The sequence below is a fragment of the Sinocyclocheilus anshuiensis genome, unplaced genomic scaffold (assembly GCF_001515605.1).
Source record: "Sinocyclocheilus anshuiensis isolate Anshui unplaced genomic scaffold, SAMN03320099.WGS_v1.1 scaffold816, whole genome shotgun sequence".
NCBI classification, from domain to species: Eukaryota; Metazoa; Chordata; class Actinopteri; order Cypriniformes; family Cyprinidae; genus Sinocyclocheilus; species Sinocyclocheilus anshuiensis.
The window spans coordinates 1,527,076-1,545,816 of NW_015554154.1; the positions used below are offsets into that span (position 1 = coordinate 1,527,076).

The 18,741-nt window shown below is 39.5% G+C and overlaps 1 protein-coding gene across 1 annotated transcript in view; it reads left to right on the top strand.

The window, feature by feature from the left end:
- The first annotated feature begins 4,070 nt into the window (after positions 1-4,070).
- The window catches only part of LOC107670731 (FERM domain-containing protein 5-like), a 27,262-nt gene continuing 12,591 nt past the window's right edge, over positions 4,071-18,741 (top strand). The window contains exons 1-13 of the mRNA XM_016463448.1: positions 4,071-4,172; positions 14,084-14,188; positions 14,662-14,704; positions 14,865-14,943; positions 15,168-15,265; positions 15,418-15,541; positions 15,692-15,779; positions 15,907-15,995; positions 16,106-16,169; positions 16,271-16,362; positions 17,020-17,094; positions 17,241-17,309; positions 17,394-17,500. Of these exons, the coding sequence (XP_016318934.1) occupies positions 4,071-4,172; positions 14,084-14,188; positions 14,662-14,704; positions 14,865-14,943; positions 15,168-15,265; positions 15,418-15,541; positions 15,692-15,779; positions 15,907-15,995; positions 16,106-16,169; positions 16,271-16,362; positions 17,020-17,094; positions 17,241-17,309; positions 17,394-17,500 (1,135 nt within the window). The remainder of the gene's footprint in view (positions 4,173-14,083; positions 14,189-14,661; positions 14,705-14,864; positions 14,944-15,167; positions 15,266-15,417; positions 15,542-15,691; positions 15,780-15,906; positions 15,996-16,105; positions 16,170-16,270; positions 16,363-17,019; positions 17,095-17,240; positions 17,310-17,393; positions 17,501-18,741) is intronic.

Consider the following 18,741-nt stretch of genomic DNA (forward strand, 5'->3'; position numbering starts at 1 on the left):
GGTACTTCTGTACTTTTACTTAAGTAAAAATCTGTCTTTACAACTTTTACTTGTAATGGTGTAATATTTGACCAGCAGTATCTGTACTTTTACTCAAGTAATGGAGTTGAGTACTTTGTCCGCCTCTGACTATATTACCAAAAGTACTGGGACTGGGGTTGCCAACTGTCCTGTATTTTGGGCCTAATTGATTTGTCCCGTACGTGACTTCCCTTGTCCTGTTTATTGACTGCAATGCTGATCTAACCTCTCCCGTCTCACAGCAAGCGGCGCTCGCGTTAACGCCAATTCCATCCATGTTTTCACTTCAGTAAATCAGTTTTGGTGAATATAAACTACATGATTATTTTTCATGAGTCCAACATCCTGCCACACAAGAGACATGATCAGTAAGGGAAGTCGTCTTTCACCATTGGAATGTTGTTAAATAGAGAAAAACATTTTATATTTAAGTAACTAATCTTGAAACACAAAATGACCAATAAAAAGGTGTCTGTTACAGTACTCCAAGGAAGGCGATGAAGACGAAGATAATCCACAAAGAAAGTCTTTAAATTATAATCCACACAATTACAGGGAAGGAAATAACTCAGGGTAGCAGTAAAACATGTAACACGAAACAATAACCGACAAACTACTGAACAGAAAGAAGACTTTAAGTAAGGCAGCTGACGAGGGGAAAACAGGTGAATGGAGTTAACTAATAATTACTAATGAGCAAATTAACTAAAGAGCTAAACCAAACAGGAACAAAACCATATAAGGAAAAACAGGAACAGGCAGACGTAACAGAAAAAGACAATACTAAAGTTCATACACCTAACAGTACTCCCCCTCCCCGGAAGGCGTGACCTCGCGCCATAGCAGAGCGATCCAAGGAGGGTGGGAGGGGGTGTGGGAGGACCGGCAGGAAGGCAGGCTGAAGACCAAGGTGGCGATGAGGGAGGGAGGAGCCATTTAGGAGACGGAAGGTACCAGGGCGGAGCAGATGGTTGGAGGAGCCAGGAAGACGACAGGAGGGAGCTGGAGTAGGAGGAGCCAGACATGACCCAGACCGCAGCCATGATGGCGGCCCCCGGTGGAGCCGACGGAGGAAGGAGCCATGGTGGAGGAAGGGCTGACGACTCCAGGGGGCAGACCAACGGTGGCGGTGCAGGTGGCGGAGGAGCCCAAGGAGGAGACGGAGAGCCGATGAGCCAGGGTGACGAGGAGGATCCGGAGGACCGAGGCGGAGCAGATGGCCAGGCGACCAATGCGGAGGTGTGGATCCAGAAGGCCGAGGTGGAGCCGGAGTGACAGAGAACAGAGGAGGAGCCGAAGGGAAGGAGGAGCCTGACGGAGCCGGAGGGACGAGGCGCAGCCGGAGGAGTGGAGTCCCGAGGCGACGGATGGTCGACGACAGACCAAGGCAGAGCCGGAGGCATGATGGCGGCCCCCGGTGGAGCCGACGGAGGAAGGAGCCATGGTGGAGGAAGGGCTGACGCGTCCAGGGGGCCGACTGACGGCGGCGGAGCAGGGGGTGGTAGAGACCGAGGCGGAGTCGGAGAGCCGACGAGCCAGGGCGAAGCGAGGATCCGGAGGGCCAAGGCGGAGCAGGTGGCTTCAGCGACCGAGGTGTAGGCGGAGATCCGGAAGGCCACGGCGGAGCCGGAGCGACAGAGGACTGAGATGGAGCTGGAAGGAAGGAGGAGCCCAACGGAGCCGGAGGGACGAAGGGACGAGGTGCAGCCGGAGGAGTGCAGTCCCGAGGTGGAGGTTGGGGGATGACTGACCAAGGCGGAGCTGGTGGACTGACGGGCTCCGGTGGAGACGAGGGAGCTGGAAGCCATGGTGGAGCCGCTGGGTCGCAGGACTGAGGCGGAGTCTGGACCTCGGAGGCTAGAGGCAGAGTCGAGGGATCCTCCAGACTCAGCACAAATGGAGCTGTTCCGTTCCGACGTAACAGAAAAAGACAATACTAAAGTTCATACTTCATACTAGTTCATAGTGTCAAGCACCAAAAGCAGCCCATATTAAATCTATAAGCTGTCTTTAATTGAAAAATATGCATTTTCATGCATAGGCTACTATATGTGTGTGTGTATACACGGTCACCCCCCCACCCCCCAAGGTGATTGTTCCGTATTTTAATTTTCTGTAGTTGACAACCTTAACTGGGACACCCCTTCTAATGAACAGGTTTGACTACTTTAGTAGTTTCCAAGAGTACAAATCTTAATATAATATAGAATAGAATAGCATATAATGATATTCTAGGGAATTGTGTGCTTCCAATTTTATAGCAACAGTTTGGACAGGAATTTTTTTTTCTGCATAAGCAGGACCTTCATAACTGTTGATAACAATAATAATATAAAATATACTTTGTTGGAAAGAGAAACACTCTTTTATTTTCTCATTAACGTTGTGTGCTGTCATATAGTGTTCTTTCACGGATTTTTTAATAAGTGTTAATGATTCTCCAGAAGACAAATCCATCTTCATCTAAACAGTTATGAACATTGACTCTCACTGGCTTCCAGTTTATGAATATATTCCGCCTCAGCCCTCCCCAGAAATAATGCATGAATATGGATGGGCTGTTGTGCCTGAGTCTATTCAGTGCATTGGACTACCTCCAACGTTGGCATAAAACCACCAACGGCAGAGGAGACCACACCGTCCAGTCCAAAGGATAATGATGGGGAGCGATGACTCAAAAGGGCTTCTGAACACCGAAAAGGGTCTGTCTGGCATGTCTGCAGTGAGTGACATGTTGCGCTCGTCCTAAACGCTCGTGAGTCTGTACTGACTGGCCAAAATGTTGAGCCGACTGATGAGTGGCAGCGAGCGGAGTCTTGACAGGGAATTCAGCTGTACGGTGCGACTGCTGGACGACTCGGAATACACTTGTACGGTTCAGGTCAGTATTAACATGTTTTCATCATCACGAGCGGGTGATCCCCGTCACAGACACACGTGTCTCAATGCTCGCGCTGCTGATGCTGCGCATTCAAGCGGGAATATCCGCGAGCATCTGGACACTGCACAAGGGATGCAATGCGTAATGGCTAATTAACGTGTTACGAAATTTCCTTTGCCTCACGCGAGGCAAGGTTAAAAAAGAAATGATTGATTCAGTCAGTGTGGAAAAACTTGACTGGTCTGCATAAAGCCAAGACCTAATCCCAGCTGAACACCTCTGGTGTGACTTTAATTGCAGACCTTGAGCCAAAAACTCATCACCAAACACCAATGACTTGTACATATTAGACACTTCAATTTAGATACAAAACAGATACAAATTTTAAATACATGAATTATGTTTCCATCTTTGTTGCTAAAGTTTTGGAAGTGCCTTTTTCTGTTCTAAAGAAAGGGGTGTCCCAATACTTTTGTCCGTATGTCATTGTACATACATTATACACATACTCATGGAAATTACTTAAAGTAGTCAAACCTGTTAATTAGAAGGGGGTGTCCCAATTCTTTTGGCAATATATTGTATATATATATTGTATATGTATATATGTATATGTATATATACTGTATATATATATATATATATATATATATATTATATTTTATATGATATATTTTATTATATTTCAGGACCTTCATAACTGTTGATAACAATAATAATATAAAATATACTTTGTTGGAAAGAGAAACACTCTTTTATTTTCTCATTAACGTTGTGTGCTGTCATATAGTGTTCTTTCACGGATTTTTTAATAAGTGTTAATGATTCTCCAGAAGACAAATCCATCTTCATCTAAACAGTTATGAACATTGACTCTCACTGGCTTCCAGTTTATGAATATATTCCGCCTCAGCCCTCCCCAGAAATAATGCATGAATATGGATGGGCTGTTGTGCCTGAGTCTATTCAGTGCATTGGACTACCTCCAACGTTGGCATAAAACCACCAACGGCAGAGGAGACCACACCGTCCAGTCCAAAGGATAATGATGGGGAGCGATGACTCAAAAGGGCTTCTGATCACCGAGAAGGGTCTGTCTGGCATGTCTGCAGTGAGTGACATGTTGCGCTCGTCCTAAACGCTCATGAGTCTGTACTGACTGGCCAATATGTTGAGCCGACTGATGAGTGGCAGCGACCGGAGTCTTGACAGGGAATTCAACTGTACGGTGCGACTGCTGGACGACTCGGAATACACTTGTACGGTTCAGGTCAGTATTAACATGTTTTCATCATCACGAGCGGGTGATCCCCGTCACAGACACACGTGTCTCAATGCTCGCGCTGCTGATGCTGCGCATTCAAGCGGGAATATCCGCGAGCATCTGGACACTGCACAAGGGATGCAATGCGTAATGGCTAATTAACGTGTTACGAAATTTCCTTTGCCTCACGCGATGAGTGAATCAGCGCTAGTTTCGATGACCCGTCTGTTGCCTTTAGAGAGCAGCGGGTCACCTGCCACGTAGTGCCTGCCGCCAGCCCGAGAGACCTGAGTCACATTCAGCGGGAAGAGACACTAGTGGAAAGGTTTTATACATTAAATTGCCTCTCGGGGCGAACTATCCACGATAACAACTGCTGAAAGATTGTAGTAGCCTACGTGCAATACTGTAATGGTGATACAGTAGCTGTTGTGCTTCTTATTTGGCCACAGATACTACTACAAGCCACATTATTATGCAATTCAAAAGCTATGTTTCTAGACACATTATCAGACTCTTTCTTTATGCATTCAGAGATGCTTTGTTTCTACTGTTTGCCTAAAACAGCCCAAAAGTGTGGATGAAAGATTCATTGATTTGCAAAACTGTTGATTAGAATGTCATAAATGACTTGTATTGAGTTGCACGAGTATACATTACTGTTTCATTATATGAAGAATTAAAAGGAATGTTTGGGACATACAGCAAAACCATTGGCTGAGTTGCCAAGAAGAACAGTGGTTCTGTTTTTTGTCCACACAGTGGAGCTTGAACAGGAAGAGCATGAGCAATGAAAATGTCTCAGGTGCTATATCAGTGTTAGGCATGTTTTTATTAATGAGTTCCCTCTTGGGCCAAATATTCACAGATGTTCAGGATCAACAATAGTTGCTGAAAAATTGCTGAAGTCTATGTGCAATACACTGTGGTGTTGAAGCAGTACCTGCTCTGGCAAAAAAAAAGTTAAAATCTATTAAATCTTCAGTTAATATGGATATTTTGAAGTTTATTTTAAACAAGACACAACTGACATGCATTTTGGGCTAAATATTGACAAAAATAAGTTATATCTTATCTTATCTTACTGGGTAAAATATGGACAAAGCCAGCGATTGGGTTGTTTTCAACCAACAGTTGGGTTAAATGTTTAACCCAACCTTCTAGGGTTACAACCTTCTAGGCAGTAACCCAATCGCTGGCTTTGTCCATATTTTACCCAGCGCTGGGTTGTATTTAACCCAGCATTTTTTTTAGAGTGTACAATTAACAGGATCAGCCTTTCTAGAATGCAACTTCCTTGCATCTCTACAACATACATAAAATACAAATGTAGACTGTAGCAGATAATATTTGTGTATAATTTACAATGTTCAGAAAAAAAAAACAAACCAAAAAAAACCAGAAAAGGTAGTGGTAATTTTCTGCCAGGACACTATACCTTAATTTATGGACATTTTCTTTAACCCAAAACCACAACACATTCATTCAAACTACTAGTAAAACATCTGTGAAAAACCAATTCAGACAATTCCTCCATATTAACACAGTAGATTGGGCTGCATTTTTTAAATAGACTGAACTGTGCATTATATATATATATATATATATATATATATAATATAGGGAAATATCTATAGGATCATGTACAGTATCTGAACATTTTGGTGTGACAGTTTATCATGGCTACATCAGCGAGTTACTGGATTTTGTGAGGATATTCAAAGCTTAGTTGAAGCAGAATTCTTGACAACTGGAACAATATAAAAAACTTTCTTCTAAGACAAGAAGATCACTGGTTTGAAATTTCGTAAGTGTTCTGTGTAAGTAATTTACAAATGGGGTTTCACAACATGAAGCATTAACTCTTGGAAGAGTGCATTGGTGATGGTCTGCACTGATGCCACTAGTTGTGTGAGGTCATGTCTGTCTTGTGTCTGGGAATATCAACCGTAGATTGTGACATTCCATTGTCCTTGGAATTCTGTGTGATGCTGTGGTCTCCATGGCAACAGGCCGATTCCATCATCAGTTCCCAGCTGCTCCTGCTCTCGTCAGACAGGATATGAGCACACATGTGCGCACGCACATACCCGTCTCCAACACAGGATTCATTCAAACATGGCGGTTGTATATAGAGATAGTCTTCTCCTGTCCTTTCCTTCCCGTGTCCCACTTGGGATCGTCCTCTGTAATTGATTGATCAGGACAGTGGAGTTTGGTTAGTGATGAAATGCTTATTAGTGAAATATGGCCTCTCTGTTTTGAGAGACTGCTGACGGTGTTTGGCTCCTGGCAGTCACACATCTAGAGACCAGATATCTGAGACACTCACACATATACCTTCATTGCAGAGCTCACCTTTGTGTAGGTCAGCGATTGCCTCTCAGGTAGATTTCACTGCTTATTGTTGGGCCACACATACTACACGCCTGTCAAACGTAAGATGCCAACTATTCAGATAATAAAATGTTACATAACCCTCGTCAATTTGTCCACTGTAACATTGTTGACTTATCCTATCTGGTCTGAATTTTCATTTCAGAATAATAATTAACTTCATATAAAAAAGTAGCAGTTGTTGAGGGCATGTACTCGAGGTAGGCACATCTTACTTGGTTTGCAGAGTGAAAAAGAGAAAAGCTGTGATGTAATGAGGCTTGTGCCACACAAAGATTGTGCTTTATACAATCTGTGCATTTATGAGTGATTGGAGGAAGGGTTATTTATTGTAGGCCTTGTATCATTCTTTATCTCTCACTTTTGAATTGAAAAGAATCCTCAACTCTTGCCTATCAAGCACAAGCCAGATATCAGCAGACCTTTGTTCTCATTCACAACACAAAAGCAGACTGTTATCAATGAAGTGCACATAACTCCTCTTAGACGTTCCATAGTACTCCAGTAGTTATTGTCCTGAAGAGTAATAATTGAAATGGAAGGCTACACTGTAAAAAATGACCGTGAATTTAACGGTAAAAGACTGTAAAAATGCTACAGTAAAAACCTGTTAAATGGATTACAAACTCAACCTACTGTGTAATTTGTAAAATGACCGTGGGGGATGGCTAGTTCCTCTGCCTCTTTGAATCAAACTCCTCAGTCAGTCATTCTTAATCAACACATGACCAAAACAATAGAGAAAATGAGAGAAAAAAGTGTGACAGATTTCATTCTGTTCATGATAAAATGTATAAAATTAGTGTCATAGTGGCTAGATGTCATAATGTGCAGAATATATCGAAAGATTAAAAAAAGCTAATGTATTCAATGCAAATTCCCATTGTTCAAACATTAGAGATGGAGCAACACCAAGGTCATGGGTTCAGTTCCCAGGACATACATGAACTAATAAAATGTTTACCTAAAATCGGACAAATACATAAATGTAGATTAAATTCAGCTACTTATTATATTGTCTTGCATGGTTACAATATAAAGGCGCCAGCATGAAGTCATGCAAATTTAAATATCTGACTGTCAGACAATGTAAAGGTATTGTTCGCGTGCCTACTTTCATTTTCCAAGTCCTCTTCTCACACTCCCTGCAGCAGTGACAGTGCATGTCTTTCTGACTTTGTTCCTGTCTTGAGCTAATGTTACAAGACAAACAACAAACCAAGAATTAGATAATCTGGGCCTTTTGTCCCCCACAATTTAGTGTGCTTGCCAGTACGTTGAAATGTGAAAGGATGACTTTATATCTCACTCGTTTTATATATATAAAGACTTTGTTGGTTTGCTCAGGTCTTCAGCTGCATATCCAATTGTTGGCACTATTTTGCTCCTGCTCAAATGCTGCCTGTAAGATAATCTGCAGGCCATATGCAACTAACAGATAAGATGATTTGATAAACCAGGTCAGGGTGAATTTACACTTTGATGGAAAATTTGATTAAATACAACAGGACAAGCCATTCTGTGAAAACATGCTTTATATAGAAGTTGCTTACAGCCTAACCAAATAATTTTCATGGGATTTTACTTCAAAGCAATGGAATCTTTGTTTGTATGAATAATTTAATATTTGTTTGTATTTAAAGAGGCAAGTTCTTGTTCATGTTGCACTGGCCAACATGACAGTTGCATTGGACTGTTACCAATACACTGTAGAAACATTTGGCCCACCTGAGGTGTTCTGCTTCCGTAAAATAAAATCTTTTATTCAAACTACTGATATGACTGAGTATAGTTGTGCATTTTTTGAAATACATTTTTCAATTTACCATTATTTACTTACCCTTGTATCATTCCCCATTTGGCTTTCTTTCTGCTGTGGACAAAAATAGATGTTGATGTTGCTTTCTTTTATAAAAATAAATGCATATAGTGACAACAGGTTATTAAAGGAATAAATCACCCAAAATTGAAAATTCTGTCATTATTTACTCGCCCTCAATTTGATTCAAATCTATGTGAATTGCTTTTTTCTGTTGAACCCCAAATATGATTCTCATACAGGCTTGGAACAACTTGTGAGTAAATGATAACAGAATTTTAAATTTTGGGTGAACTAACACTTTAAATTTCAAAAATGCTGGATTATATCATATTAGCATAAAAATGCACAGCAAGGAACAAGACCTGTAGCAGCACTTACATTTTAGGACCAAACAGATTTCTGTTTAAGGTTACTAGTATTTGGGAGAATTAAAACTGATCGTTTGATATTAACCTGCCTGGGAAATTAGGGGAATATGTTTCTGAGTAAATCTTAGCCATATGGCATAATTGCAGGATTTTGATACATGCTCCAGTGCAGCTGTCTAAATCATGATGTGGAAGGTTTGGGGTTTTGCATCTAAAGTATTTAAAGAGTGTATGAGAGCAAGAGTGACGGAAAGTTTTCATTAAGAACATAGTCATCTCCTTACACTATTTAGTTGTCATGCAGAGGCAAGCAAGCAATAGTCAGACACTGCTTTTTACCAAGAGAACCATATAAACCATTTATATCCCTCTCTCGTTCTCTCTCTCTCACACACGCGCACACACACGCACACACACACACACACACACACACGCACGCACACACACACACACACCTTTACATCTCTCTAGGTTTCCTTTCTCATGACTTGAAAGGCATAATTTAGTAATATTGTTTGTGATGCAGATATGGAGCTGATTTGAATATTTAAAAAGAGTGAATAGAGATCTGAGAACAAACTGAGATGACTAGTGTCAGACATTGCTTGTAGTTTCTGGCATGAACTCTGCCTCCCATCCAATCATGAGCACACTTATAAAAAATAAACAAAATACTTGTCTCATTTTCCTGTTGCTGTGTATAAAATCTCCGGCTGTTTTTCACACCACTGGGCAAATACTCCATATTAGTGCTTATGATGTCGTATAAGCCAGTCTGCTAGTTCACATCTGTCTGTTTAGAATCCTGAAAGCTGCTGTTGTTGTGACCCTGATCCTTCACTTTCCTGAACTGGTTTTTGCAGATAATAATTATTTTAAAATCTGACTTTCCTCTATCACACAGCTCTAAAGCTTTCTAAGATGCCTTCAAAGTGCTGTGTGAATGTTAATATTTGATTGAGCTCTGATGTCTCCAGAGAGATTCTGAAATATTAAGCTCTCTCTGGAGCAAGAGACATAATGTTGGAAATAAAACAGAAGTCAGACCACATGCTCACACCCTCTCTCTTTAAATGTACTCTGACTGCCACTGTAATTATTGCCACCACCTGGGCTTGATGTATCAGACTGTTCACCACTGTAACAAAATACCTCATTCAGCAAGATTGCGATCACAAGTGGTGGTCCATCAGAGGAGTCAAATTAACCTGAATATAAAAATTATATACAAAATATTAAAAGTATATTTAAACATAAATATAAATATGCTCAACTGGTACTAAGGGGTCCAAAGTGTGCCAAGAAAAATGTGGCAAATAGTACATAAATATGCAAATTAAAATGCACCTTATTTGGTAAAATGGTAAAAAAAAAATTAATATGAAAATGAAAATAAATAATCAATAAAACCAGATACTTATAATAAAGTAATAGATATAATAGCATTTAAGAATTTGACATTTCTGTTTCATTCTGCTTAGTCTGTAATCATTCGATTAATGATAGTTTCTATTATATTTTATTTTTCTCTTCAGGTTTGCATCTTACAGCACACTAAAAAATATACAGTGTCTATAAGGTACATTTTACACATTTCTAACATTCTTTTTTATAAATGGGTCTTGAATATATGAATATATACAGGGTCATATATAAATTTGCAGTAATGAAGGAGTGGAGGATGGAGTTCATCTTCAGATAGGTGAGTAGATGTCAGGTCGGGATTATCTGTGCATGGTCACATAGCCTAACCAAAAGCAAAAATTATAAAAATGAACCTGCAGTCTTTTGATTTAATCAATATTGATTTACATATCAGCCTCACTGATAATTACCTCATGGACTGCCACTAATCCCAGTGACTGGTGAACATTGGTGTTATATCGAAGTCTGCCCCCCTTAGGTTTCTGTTAGGCAGGTTAGACAGTTTATATTACACTGTGTTTGAAATAGAGAGGGGTGACAGATTTCGGTAACCCAGGAGTTGGGAACCTTTTTTGACCAATAAACAAGTTGCAATATGAAATTAATTGTGCAGGGCTTTTACTATGTTACCACCTGAGGAGCATCCTCTTCAGAGTTGTGTGTGTGTATTTGAGTGAGTCAATGAGGGAAGAACAACACACAGTGCTAACAAACAGTGCTTACATCGTCTGTGTTTATGTGACTACTCACCAAGGCATGCTTGCTGTTATATTTCTTTCACACAATGATTCTCATTTACATCGTGTCAATGCTTAGTTTGTTATAATGAATGGATTCGGACATCAATATTACATCATTTTTCTCACGCTGAACAACACATAATTATTGTATTTGCATTACTGTAGGGGTAGGTGTAGACATTAATAAAACGTAATCTGATAGGTAGCATTTTTCGTTGGCGAATTGTACTACCTACTGTTTTAATGGGAGGTAGCAAAATCTGACAGGTAGCACAAATCGACAACACCGGGCCTGGTTTACGAAGTGTGTAGGCATAGTGCAAATGGGTTTTTGTGTAATTTATCTAAATTGTTCTAGGTTTAACATATTGGTGATCTGTTTTAATATAGAACTTGGTCTATTTCAGTTATAATATGGGTTGTTATTGTTTTGGTGAATGTCTGTTTCTCAGATATAAAAAGTGTGGCCCCCATGAAAACTAAATGCTTCCTTCCCCCTACCCAATTCTGTACGTTGTGGAGGGGCCCGGCTTCACGTGTTTGCTGGGGGTCCTCAGCGCCAGCCTTACACTCTGTCTCACCCCAGGGTGTGCATGAGTAAACCAGGTGCTTCGTGGCACAACTGAAGCAGCAGACACATCAAGTCCTTCGCGGGAATTGCGTTTAGCGTACGCAACCCGTGAAGTCCTAAGCACAGACTCAGCAAATGAAGCTCGACACATCGGTATTGAACTTACCTTTACGTACTGAAGTTAAAGACACTGAGCTCGAGAAAGAATGCAACTGATATATGAGACTGAATGGGCGAATACTTAGAACGTGTTTAATAATTGTGACATCTCTGAGACTGTCTGTTTGCATATAATCTTTAGGTGCGCAACAGAAGACAAAGGCTTTTATGGGATGTTCCACTATAGGAGCGCGAGTACATAAAGCATCCTGTCCTATTACGCTTTAATATTTCTTTTTAATATTAAGCACATCCCGCTTTTTACTTTCTCATCCATCCATGTTACTTTAGTAATAATTTCAAACTGTCCTGCCCACTGAGAGCTGTGCTGATTATCATACATAAATACGACACAGATATAGGACATAAAAGGTCTGTGCGGCAAAAGTATGCAGTGAAAAGTTTCATAATGTTTCTTGGCACAGCAGAGCACAAGCTTCAATTAAAGGATATGTTTTAGTCCAGTCACTTTTTATATACTTTTACATTTTTGCTGCTGTTCTAAAAGTCTTTCTTTTCGTCATTACCGAAAAAAAAAGCTATGTAGCTACTTGAATCTGAGTGCAGGAGCTTACAATATAAACTTAAAGGGCACCTATTATGCCCCTTTTTACAAGATGTAATATTGGTCTTGCATGTCCCCAGAATGTGTCTGTTAAGTTTCAGCTCAAAATACCCCACAGATCATTTAATATAACATCTAGAATATGTCATTTTTGGGTCGTGTCTAAAAAAGAGCTGTTTTGGTGTGTATCACTTTAAATACAAATGAGCTGCATATTCCCGCCCCGTCTACAGCAGAGAGCATAGCATACATCTCTGCTTTGCATATCTACAGCAATAAACTGTCGAGCCCGTAGAACGAGACATTGTTGACATTACAGCTGCTCAAGCGCAGAGAAAATGGAGTACAGCGTACAACCAAAGACAACTTGCTGAGGGTGGAAACTATGGCAATACAGGGCTGTCAGTCAAAAGATGTGGGCGGGGCCTAAGCAATGTGATGTCATATTGCTTAGAGAATCAAAACAGCAGGCCTAGTAAGACTGATTTGGTTTAATGGGGATTAAAAAATAAGGAGTGAGTGGATTTGGACAGCAAAAAAAAAACTAATTGGCTGTTTTTCAACTCAAATTTTTTTATCAATAATTTCTTGGTTAAGGTCAGAGACCTGGCGGGCCACATGATTTCTGTCAAAGAGCCAGGTGTGGTTCATAAGACATAGGTACCCGACCGGTGAGGAAACCTCTAATGCTGTGCTGTCGGATTCAGTGACCCTACAATAAAGCTGTTCACAACAGACCAAAATGTGATATAAAATACAGGAGGTTAGACACCACTAGCAAGAATTTGGAATTTTGAACATTTGAAGCCAATCTGTGTGAAATAAGGGGGGGGGCGGTGGGGGCATCTCTTTTGTGTTCAACAGCATGAAGGAATGTCATGCAGGTTTAGAACATCAACAGAATTTTCATTTTTGGGTGAGCTATAATGCAGCCTAATATAGCTGCTGTTACCATTTGTGTCAATAAGAACAAGTATTAACTTAGACATTATTCAAAAAAAAAACATTATTTTAGCTGAAGTATTTGTAAATACCGTGTGCCTTTTACCCCATGCTGGTGAGCTTTTACCCCTCTTGCCACCTCATACATTTATACGATTTTTAAACAAAATAAACAACTTGAATGATTTATTTTCACACAAAATATGTTGCTCCATTAATGTTCAAAACAACGTATATATTTTTTCTGCAATTATACATTTTAGGCGCAGTGAATGGCACATTTTTTCTTAAGGTGGGCTTTTAGCCCCGTTGTAACCTATATACAGTATATATATATATCATTATTGTGATGGGGGGCCCTGCAGTAAGTCATAGCCCCAGGGCCCAGTGCGGTCTTAATGCAGCCCTGGGCATTGGTATGTCTAAAGCAGATATTACCCTGCTATCTGATGCTGTTCGTCGGGCAAAAAAAGCTTTATAGAACAGAATATTGGTAACATTAAGAGTACTGGTAAAATTAAAGCCATTAAGTGTGAAATGGGGGAGAACAGGGATTTTCTGTAACTCATTTTTTTGCTGTGTTGTCAGATTCAGTGCTGTATATCTGCTGTTTACCCTGCCTACAATATAAAATATAAGAGGTTAGACATCATGTTACATTTGGGTATCATTAAAGCCATCCCATGTAAAAGAAAGGGGAGTAATGGATTTTTATTCAAGAGCTAAAATTCCTGTTTCCAAACATTACACAGTTTAGAAATAGTACACTGTAGAGCTAAACCTGCACTAAATGGGATGTCAGGTAAGAAAGTAGAGTAATGTTAAATATACTGTAGGCCTGAGGCATTGTGAATAGAAATGATCCGATATGATCCCAAGGACGGTGTCCCAGCATTGTCACGTTGATTCCTGTGTCTCTCTGTTCCAGAGGGATGCAAAAGGGCAATGGCTGTTTGAGCAGGTCTGTCAGCATCTAAACCTGCTTGAGAAAGACTACTTTGGCATCAGATTTGTGGACCCAGACAAGCAACGGGTGAGTTCCTATAGTATAATAAATATGAGTTGTTAGTAATGTACAACACTTGTGGATTATTCAGCCAATGTAGCATTGAAAATATCAACACAACTATGACTGTGAAAAAGCAGACTTTCAGAAAATACAATCAAATGATCAGACTGTATATTCATCACAGCCTGCTCTCCGTCACATCAATTTAATTATAGTACTATCTACCCTGATAAGGTTCATGGCTAATACATACTGTAGCTCTGACCTGTAATTAACCATGCCTGATGAATTTATCAATGTTAATGTTTGTGCATGAGCGTGAAGCAGGATACCCAATGATCACATGCTTATTCAGATGAAGAGCTGCAAGGTGTGATGCAATAGATATGTAATGTGGTGAACAGTCATCAGTTGACAATACTGGTCATAACAATGTGTTAAACTGGAATCTCTATCTGCATTATAGACATAATCTCGTTTTGATTTGGTTGTTTCAGCATTGGCTGGAGTGCAGCAAGGCAATTACCAAACAAATGAGATGTAAGTCATATTGTGTGTGGAAAATCCCAGCTACATCCTTTTTATACATGTTGTGAAAAGAACAATCACTGCATTCATATCCCTCATTGATATCCCTCGTAAATGCCAAAAGATTATACTGACTGCTTAATTATATCTATGTAAATATTTTATGTCCTAGCCCAGCCACCCTACACTATGTGTTTGCGTGTTAAATTCTATCCTCCGGACCCTGCAGCTCTTAAAGAAGAGATCACTAGGTACAGCTCATTAATAACATGCAGTCTATTTTTGTTCAAAATGTATATATTTAGTTTAGTATGTATATATTTAAAAATACATAATCAGAAAGAACAATATGGAACTGGAATATGGAATATTATACTGTGCAAGTTACAGAAACATACAATTCTTATCAAAACTTATACAAAGTATTTATGATGAGTGCAGTGACGGTTTAAAAGATCCTCTGCATTGTTTTCAGATACCTGGTCTTCCTACAGATTAAAAGAGATTTGTATCATGGCCGACTCCTGTGCAAAAGTTCAGATGCTGCTACATTGGCTGCATTTATTCTGCAGGGTAACAGCAAATCACAGTCACAGCAGCCATTTTTTACAGTATTTGTTGAATTATGGCATCTCAAGAGCTTTGTGATATATGATTGACGTTACTGTAAGACAAGACTCTCAAGATGACACTGGTTTAGTTTAATTCTCTCTCATATTTTTTAGCTGAGATTGGAGATTATGACCCGGGGAAGCATCCGGAAGGTTACAGCTCTAAGTTTCAGTTTTTTCCCAAGCATTCTGAGCGCCTGGAGCACCGCATTGCTGAGATCCACAAATCCGAGCTGATGTAAGCTTACATTCAATTAGCCTGTCACATGCAGTATGTCACTCTTTTTAAAGGGACGTTAGGTTTGTAATGGAGAGATTAAATGTAATTTAGGAAATGTATCTGCTAGAACAAATGCAGAAAATTAACTAGTCTGTTCATTTCCTACAGAGGCCTGAGTCCTGAGACAGCTGAGCTGAACTTCTTAAAGAAAGCTCAGACTCTTGAAACATATGGGGTTGATCCACACCCAAGCAAGGTCAGGAGCAAAACTTATCAGCTGCCCATATCTAGGAAATCGTTTCAAAGTGCAACAGAAGTTTCCAAACTGAAAGTAGTCTGTTAAATTTTACATTCATAAAGAAAGTAATTTTTTTTGATCACAGGATGTGTCTGGCAATGCTGCATTTCTTGCATTTACCCCATTTGGCTTTGTGGTACTACAGGGGAACAGGAGGATTCATTTCCTCAAATGGTGAGAGAGGGGAAATGAATCTCTCATATCATTTTCATTTGCTTAGCAGTCGAGATCAAATGACTGTGTGTTTATGAATAACTATGACGGTGTTTTGTCATATTGTACAGGAATGAAGTGACCAAACTGAAGTTCGAAGGAAAGACATTTCATATATATGCAACTCATCAAGAGGTGAGTGAAATCAAGGCAGCCCCAGATAATGCAGAAGAACAAAGAGTCAAAAGTAAATAATAACACTTGACCTCTGCTGACCTCCTGTGACCTTTACTAAGGATCAGAAGATCATCTTGACTTACTTTGCTCCAACACCTGAGGCCTGCAAGCATCTATGGAAGTGTGGGGTTGAAAACCAAGCTTTCTACCAGTAAGTTCACATGATTTGACATATCAGGTTAAAATTAAGCTCAAACATTCACATAAACTTCTTACATATGCTTATTAGTTAACACCAGTGGTCCTCAGGGAGTTGCATAAACAAAGCCACTGTTAAGACTGTGTCTTAAGAACTAGTTTGGCCAACTATCAATTAACCAAGAGGTAATCAGTCTTACTTTTTCAAATTGGACCAATTCACTTTGTATGTGTGTGTGTGTGTGTGTGTGTGTGTGTGTAACTGACTTTTGTAATTGTCCTCAGCAAACTTCCAAGGGTCTACGGTATTACATAAAGTTCAGTATATTAAAAAAAAATTGACTTAATTCAAATGCTCAAAACACACACACACGCACGCACGCACGCACGCACACACACACACAAATCAATATGTAAACTGAAATCATATTGTTCTCCCTCAAAAACTATTATTTTTATTGAAGCACATTACAAATCAAAATCTTGAATCTTCTAGAATCACGCACGCACGCACGCACGCACACACACACACAAATATGTAAACTGAAATCATATTGTTCTCCCTCAAAAACTATTATTTTTATTGAAGCACATTACAAATCAAAATCTTGAATCTTCTAGAATCACAGAATAAAAATGTAAATAATGTTGTTTTCTTTATTTCTTACAGGTTTGAGAAATCAAGTCAAGTTCGCACTGTATCCAGTAGTAATCTTTTCTTCAAAGGGAGCCGCTTTAGATATAGGTGAGGATTATCTGCTTTGGTGGTTATTAAGTGAACCCCATGGGTTCGTCAGCTCTGCTTAATTAGGCCTGTGTTTTGAATATATGTTAATTAATGGATTAGCTGAAAGCGTCTCTCATATTTTGGTTACATAATTTATCTTAAAGTGGTAAAGTGGCCAAGGAAGTGATGGAACAGAGTGCCAAAATCAGACGAGAGCCTCCAGAGATCCACAGGTGAGTCCCCCCAATGTTTCCTTGAAAGGTTTAATATACCTGACAGTATGTCTATTGATATATCACATCTTTTTGTGTGTTCAGGGCTGGGCTGGTCCCCAGTAGGAGTTGTCCTTCCATCACTCATGGCCCACGACAGAGTAGCGTTCCACGAACACGAAGAAGAGCAGTCCACATTTCCATCATGGAGGGTAAGCCTATGTGTCTTGTTTTATATCAGACAATGATATTTTCTATTCTCTAACTCGACTCCTAACCATAAACATATCCCTCTCAGAAACATGCTCTAAACAACAGTTTTAAATATAAACTTGATTTGGCTGATTCATACACCTTTTTAACTATTAAGGTCTGGCTCAGTAGTGGTGTTCAACTGGTTTCACTATATTCCCAGGTGAAAAAAAAGTACTCTTTCATAATGTACTTACAGTTTTTCTCGATTGCTAACACACAATTCAGGAAGCAATTCACAATTTTCTCACAACTATAAACACAAACTCAAAACTACACACCAACTTGTGAAAATCAAATAGTTTAGTCAAAAACATGTTCTCTTTTGTCAGACTCAAACTTTGGCCTCAGATGACACACACCTGTCAAATACACAGACTCTTTTCCTGCCTAGAGAACAGAGATCAATTCAAAACACTGTTACAAAAACCTCCTTTTGGGAAATAGGAATCATTTTGCTAGTCAATGACTGTTACAGTATACAACATAAATAGAGGGGTGCAGATACAGTAAAATTCAGCAATAAACTTTAAGAAATGTTTACTGTCATTACACCACTATAAAGAGATCTTACAGTAAATGAAAAGCACTACAAGAGAAAAGTTCAGACCAAACAACTGAATATACAGTAAACACACATTGTAATATACTGTCAGTTACTTTACTGAAATAAATAAATAATGAATGAATGAATAAATAAATACATAATTAAATTCATTCATTCATTCAGCATCCTCTGCCAATTTGCATTACAGTATTGGTAGTATCCTTATTTGTTATAGCAGTTTCCAAGTCTTCTGACAAAAGACTTCTCTGCCTCCCCTAGACAGTTCTGCACGAATACAGTACATACTTGGCTACAAATGATTCAACAGTAAGGAGTTTGAGGGTGCACAACATGTACTACAGTATTTACTGTACATAGAATAATGAAAGTTCTCTCATCTGAAGTACTGCTGCTATGTACTGTAATCATATTGTATGTGTAAGTAGTATTGAAACCTTGTAGATGAGCCTGTAGGCCAACTTCCCCCTGGTCAGTCCATGCAGAAGAACATGGTCAACTATAGTGCTTTGTATTTCATCAGGAACAAATATCCTTTGACCTCATCCCCTTCATTTTTATTTTCCCCTCCTATTCCTCTTTGTTTCCCACTACCAGGATTAATTTTCCAACACTCATAATCACTTGTGCTCCTTT